Raw genomic sequence first — 6,560 nt, 5'->3', positions numbered from 1 at the left:
AGCAACTTGTTGAGAATGATTTTTAAAATAGATGAATATAAATAAAGAGAATAATAAATAACAGTAAAGAGACATGTCTGCAAATGTTCTAGGAAGGATGACACAGTTATTCATAGATGCATTGAATACTCGTTTATGTTAATTGGCAGGGAGCAGATTTTTAGTCAAACCTATCCAACAACCTTTCAGAATTTTCTAGATCATTTTTAAATAAAGTCCCAAGTCGTTGATTGTGAAAGCAAGGTCATGTACTAAAGGATCTAACAGACACTGAGAAAGATTGCATCGTATCTTTGACTATTAGGTTTTTATATTCTGGCAATGCAGACTGTCTTGTACTATGAAATAACTGAAAATGAATGTGTGCTTTTATTCTTTGTATAGCTTTATAGGGATGTGCTGGACTCATCCTCTCATTATTTTTTGTATCAGTTGTCTCTTATCAATTTTAAGGTATTCACCCGCACTTACTGGTCTCACAGATTCAGTTACAGCGGATGTTCTTACAGATCACTACTGCATGTTTCCACAGCTTGACATTTTTGCCTCTGTAACAGGCTCCATTACCTTTGACCTGGTTTTAGCCTCAGTCATTGGTCTAAAGCACATTGTCCTATGAATTCCACATGTTTTTGTTGTTTGTTTGTTTGGTTGGTTGGTTGTTTTTTTTTTGGCTTTTTGGGGGGTTTTTTGTCAACATGGTTAATGCATTTATCTGAACTATAGACACATTCATAAGAGAGTGTAAAATTAAGGTTTACAGTCTGTCACCCACACGCCAGTTCATATCAGTGAATACTGAAGGCTACTGTGTAATATGAAGGCAACATATCAGAAATACATGTACTCTCATTTATCATTTTCTCTTCTGAACATCTTTTTCAGTGTATCTGTCTTCTCAGCTTCTTTCTTTCTTTCTTTCTTTCTTTCTTTCTTTGGAATAATTGTGATCATTCTTCAGAATCTAAGGTCTCATTCATAACAGGTTATCTGTGTGACAGTCTCATCCAGCAGTTTGTTTGATTCTACATATCCGCAAATGTGACACCTGAAATAAGTGACATCAGTGTGTGTGACATTTTAGAACAGTAAGAATTACTTTCATGCAATATAATTTTTTTACTGCTAATTTAAAGTCTTATGTTGGTGTGTAAGGAATGACAGTGCTATGACTATGCTGGTGTAGTCGTATTTTTGTCCTATCCTCCTTTTTGTACAGTTACCAAATATCATCACAAAATTCAAATATGTTGTATACACTATAGAGGCAAAATGCTAATATATCACAAAAATGTTGGTATTTTGTTAAAAAATGAGGAGGGTGTGTAAGCTAGTTTGAAGTAAAGAAAAAAAAATAAAGATTATCCATTCATACAAGTGATACTACTTCTAATTTTATTATCAGTATTAGTCCTTACAGATTTTGATGAAGACCTATGTTTAAGTTCAAGTTCAAGTTTATTTAGAGCCCAATATCACTGTTTTACAGGCCCTTTGAGACAGGTTTACATTTTAATGACCTTAGTGTGTAAACTCATGCTTCATTTACTTCAATATAAGCCACTGGTTCAGGTTAGTTCATTTATAGATTCGCATTTAATTCTCACTTTTCACTGGTAAAAGCAGGGAGGGGGACAAACTTTGTATTTAAGATGTGCTCTTGAAACCTAGTGGTCAGTTTATTTATCGCAGTAGGATGGCTTCCAATATTAATATAGATTAAGTTAGGTAATTACAAAGAACTGTCTGGTAGTAAAATATATTACTGAATAAAATCAGCTTTCAATTTCTACAATTTATATATAATGGAACTGGAAAATAGATTTTTTTCCTTAATACATTTTACAACCAAGTATTTCTTTGCAGTAACCCAACCTAATTACACAAAACGAGACATTTAATTTCAAGGAAAAAAAATGAGGTAGGGGGAAGACATTACCACTTGTTAACCCGAGAACTGCAACATTCTGTACAGTCTGACACATGGACATGTCACAGTCAGAAACATGGGAGTCCCCACAATAGCAGGTGAGATTAGTCCTTGATCAAGTAATGAAGCATCTGCTCTGTGTATTATACAGGAAACAGCATCTCTTAGTAGTAACTTGTTTCAATAAATGGCCTGCATCACAAATGATTGTGTGTAGGTAGATACCAGGTGTATGCTGGATCACATGTTTTAAGATAATGAAGGCTAAAGTAACATATAGAATTTGACAAAAATTATTTCGTACGATATATATTGATTCCACTTTAAAATGATAAAATGATAAACAAGCATTAGTTTGTCCGTTTTATACCACAAATGTATTTGTACCCGTTGAACCACCGTAGTTACTGGCAAACCTTTATTTTGAAACGGTACTGTCTCATTAGCCGTACTTTTATTTTCATTCTGGATTTGAACTTCCTATTAGTGTAGCAAGAAGCCATATTGGAATGGGGGATAGATGACAATTTCACCTTAGCTATCAAGCTATATTGATGTTACCCTCTGAAGTTGTTTTAAGATCAACGATAAGCAATAAAACAAGTGTCTAACATTGCGCAGCTGTGTCCCCGGTTGATCCTGTGGAGTTTGCTAAAGAGGTAAGGCCGGACATTTTTTGTCAGCTAAGTCAGCGGTAGGTAGCATAAGTAGCCCTCGTTCTCGGTGTCTTTGCTCTGTGCTCAGACAGTCTTTTGGCTAAAAATATGGTCAGTTCCTAACAGACCAAAATGTGAAGTTTTTTTGCTTATTTGACGGGTGGTGGTTTTCGCTCTCTTTTTGTGTCCGACGTCCATGGGGGACTTCTATCGCTCTATCGAGTAGTTGTAGTTAGCATTATTTGCTAACAAGGTGGGTAAATAGCATGTCTTAAATTAAGCTAGGTTAACTAAGTAAACATTCGCCGTTAGCCCATTTAGCTGGTAAAGTGAAATGACGTGTATCTGTCATGGAGACGAATGACATTTTGTTTTCGGTGTATCACATGTTTCCTTAAGAAAACATTAACAGCCGTATCAATTTACTACAAAGTTTGCCGTTGACACTGCACGTTCGTTAGATTTATGAATGGAGAATACATTTTCTCAGTACATTCAGGACAGTCCAGTTCTCACATTTACGAGAACCTCAACTTTCAGATATATTTATTATTTTAAAAACATTTTATTTTATTTTTATATTTGTAGCACGTGGATCACTGAGAACAGTTGTGTTATAAACTTGAATAAAGTTTAATAGAATTGCAAGTGTGGTCATAACGCGCTCTGTTGTTTCAGATGAGCAACAATATCAACAAGAGGGCACCAACAACAGCAACACAGAGATTAAAGCAGGACTACCTTCGCATTAAGAAAGATCCTGTACCTTACATATGCGCTGAACCTCTCCCTTCAAATATATTAGAATGGTAAAACTGCTACGTTGCTTTTCCTTGACTGAAATGGTGACTGAAATGCTGCGGTGACTTGTGTGCTTGTGTGCTTGTGTTGTGTGTACACGTATGATTCCTTTTCCCATATCATGTCTTGTTTAGGCATGCTGCGATGTGTCACATCTGTGAATGCTGTACATAGTTTTACTCTGAAAGAGTACTGTGCAAAGACATAACCTTACCATGTCTCTCTGTTTGATAATTAAGGCACTATTTGGTACGTGGTCCGGAGAAAACTCCCTATGAAGGTATCTTTTCCCCTGCTTATTTAGCATGTATTGATCTTGGTTCCATTGTATTGATTTCACTGTAGTCTGGACTTCCCCTTTTCAACTGTGGTTATTATTGTGACAAACTGGTTTTTCATGGTCAGTTAATTAGAATTTTTTCCCTCCTTCCTAGGTGGTTATTACCATGGCAAACTGATTTTCCCTCGTGAATTCCCCTTCAAACCTCCAAGCATATACATGATAACACCAAATGGAAGATTTAAATGTAACACAAGGTACACAACAGACACTGGTTTTGGTTTCTTTTTCAGTGGTGTGCCGGCTTGTGCGTCATTACTTGCACGTTCGTGGTACCACTGACGCTTTGTTTTTCTTTCTTTTTTAGGTTATGTCTGTCTATCACAGATTTTCACCCAGATACCTGGAATCCTGCTTGGTCAGTTTCCACCATCCTCACGGGTCTCTTGAGTTTTATGGTTGAAAAAGGCCCCACTCTTGGGAGTATCGAAACATCAGACTTTACAGTGAGTCTCCCTTATCAACAAGTTGTAGTTTTATATATATATATATATATGTGTGTGTGTGTGTGTGTGTGTGTGTATGCATATGTATGTGTGTGTGTGTATATATATACACACACACACACACATATATATGTATAAACTGTAGATGTGTGTGTGTGTGTATATATATATATATATATATATATATATATATATATATATATATATATATATGTGTGTGTGTGTGTGTGTGTGTGTGTGTGTGTGTGTGTGTGTATGTATATGTGTGTGTGTGTGTGTGTGTGTGTGTGTGTATATACACACACACACACACATATATATATATATATATATACACACACATATACAGTTTATACATATATATTGTTTTGTTTTGTGTTTTTAATTTCCCAACAGTCATGAGTAATCAGTCATTAAACAAACCTCCTGTTTGACAAATTTGTTACTTCTTTCATGTTTTCATAGAAAAGACAGCTTGCCTCTCAGAGTCTGGCTTTTAACATTAAAGACAAAGTGTTCTGTGAGCTGTTTCCAGATGTTGTTGAGGTAAGTGTTGTGCAACCTCCACGCACAAGTAGATTAAAAATGTCTTTCTGCGGTTATAATGTTCTTTAGAAATCAGTTTTTTAAAAAAAGCATCAAGGCAACTACTGTTGCCATATGCTGAACCCAGCTCAGCTGTCTCTAAAATGATGTTATCTTTTCTATAACAGGAGATCAAACAGAAGCAACGTGCGCAGGAGGAGCTGAACGCCAGCGCCAAGGCACTGCCCCTGCCTGATGTGGTACCAGACGGAGATACCCATCATGCACAAAATGGGCATGCAGGCCTCAACGGGCACTTGCTGCCTGGGGCTGCTCATCCTCCTGACCTTCAACAAGTTAATCGCAACCACGGACTTCTAGGCGGAGCACTGGCAAACTTGTTTGTCATTGTCGGCTTTGCTGCTTTCGCCTACACAGTCAAGTACGTTCTGAGGAGCATTGCACAGGAATAAACCAGTGAAAACAGAAAGGTTTGAAGATTGATGTTGGAGGAGAGGAGAAAAGAAACTGATCCTGTTCTTATGACCAAAAGGGGTTTGATGAAAAGGGGAGGTTGTCTCCTGTTCTTTTTTTTTCCTGGGGTGGGAGGCAAATCAAAAGGTTTTATTACAACAAAACAACTAAGAGTCTAGAGAGGCAATAGGAGGGTGTTAGGGGCTACACAGCCCTTCTCTACTGCTTCAGCAAAGAGAGCAAAGCAGCTGGACACCACCTGTAGGCCTCGCGAAACACCAGTCGATGTGAATTTACAGATGAGAAAACTTTTGTGAAAATGTATCAGATCACTTATTTTCATACCTGCCCCTCTACACCCTCCAGCCCTTCATTGTAAACTAATATTTACGTTATTTAGAGATCCGGTGCGTGACCTCAGTGTGTGTCTGCACAGACATTGTAAACACCATGACTGTAAGTGGTATCCAGCATTATTCAGTTTTGATTGATCAGTAAAGCATTCAGAATTTGCAAAACACACCTCAGAGCGATGCTGTTGATTTTATAGCACTGAGAAAGTAAATATCAGTTTGCAAAGTGCATAGTTATCCATTCCTGAAAATTTTCTCACATGTGCGCCATATTGTTTATTGCTGTGTGATTAAAAAAAAAAAATCAAGATCCAAATTGTTTGGTTTCAGTAGTTTCATTGCAATGGCTGATCTGTAAATGGACTCTTATTCATTTCCAATTTCTTCTCAGTGCTTTCTCCCTCTGTTCACCGTAGCTTGTGCTAAGCGAATCGGAGCTGTCCCTGTTTTTTGGTTGACGTACATAAGACATGATAAGAAATGTGGATCTATGATGTAATACCAATGCTGCTCCAAAATCTTGATTAAGCACCTTTTCTTTCATTCATGTTCTCTCTGTCAGCCATGAAGCCGTTTCCCTAACAAAATTGTTCTTTATAATCATCCAGCACTACAATTTGTTGCGTTGTATGTGCACTCTGTTAGCTGTTTACGGCTCTACTTCATTACACAATACTGCAAGATATGTCTACAGTTGCATTTTAAGGGTGTAACATTAGTGCAATATTTCTCAGTGGATGACAAATAAATATTCATTTAATTCTTGTCATAGAAGTATGCATGTTTCATTTACTTCAATTTTATTCTTTTTTTCTCCCTCTGATATATTTCCTGTGGTTCCAAAAAGGTTTCATTGGAGGTGCTCTAGAGAAACATCATGAAGCAATGTTACTGTGAAACAAGCTGAACAACTCTCATGAGCCTAGACTTTTGTTTGAGCTGCTTCTCTTGGTAGTAGTGATTATACCAGTATGAATGTATCAAAGAGGATTCAGTAATTAGCGGTGCACACTCGGCTCATACTGTTGTAGACCT

The 6,560-nt window shown here is 37.0% G+C and overlaps 1 protein-coding gene across 1 annotated transcript; it reads left to right on the top strand.

Moving 5' to 3' along the window:
• The first annotated feature begins 2,438 nt into the window (after nt 1–2,438).
• Nucleotides 2,439–6,294, top strand: ube2j2 (ubiquitin-conjugating enzyme E2, J2 (UBC6 homolog, yeast)). The gene is made up of 7 exons (XM_030769768.1): nt 2,439–2,589; nt 3,265–3,395; nt 3,627–3,667; nt 3,822–3,924; nt 4,035–4,173; nt 4,639–4,719; nt 4,887–6,294. Exons 2-7 carry the CDS (start codon nt 3,265–3,267, stop codon nt 5,169–5,171), a joined length of 780 nt encoding a protein of 259 aa, XP_030625628.1. The 5' UTR covers nt 2,439–2,589; the 3' UTR covers nt 5,172–6,294.
• Nucleotides 6,295–6,560: the final 266 nt, after the last annotated feature.

The sequence above is a fragment of the Chanos chanos genome, chromosome 3 (genome assembly GCF_902362185.1).
Source record: "Chanos chanos chromosome 3, fChaCha1.1, whole genome shotgun sequence".
Classification (NCBI taxonomy): domain Eukaryota; kingdom Metazoa; phylum Chordata; class Actinopteri; order Gonorynchiformes; family Chanidae; genus Chanos; species Chanos chanos.
Note: the sequence above shows the minus strand (reverse complement) of the source record. Positions and strands in the feature narration are given on the sequence as shown.

What these genes read in the sequence shown, in the direction of transcription:
- ube2j2 (XM_030769768.1), top strand. Translation starts at nt 3,265, where the DNA reads ATGAGCAACAATATCAACAAGAGGGCACCAACAACAGCAACACAGAGA. An exon ending in GGAGAAAACTCCCTATGAAG is followed by an intron (nt 3,668 to 3,821) that starts GTATCTTTTCCC and finishes CCTCCTTCCTAG; the next exon opens with GTGGTTATTACCATGGCAAA. An exon ending in AGATTTAAATGTAACACAAG is followed by an intron (nt 3,925 to 4,034) that starts GTACACAACAGA and finishes TTTCTTTTTTAG; the next exon opens with GTTATGTCTGTCTATCACAG.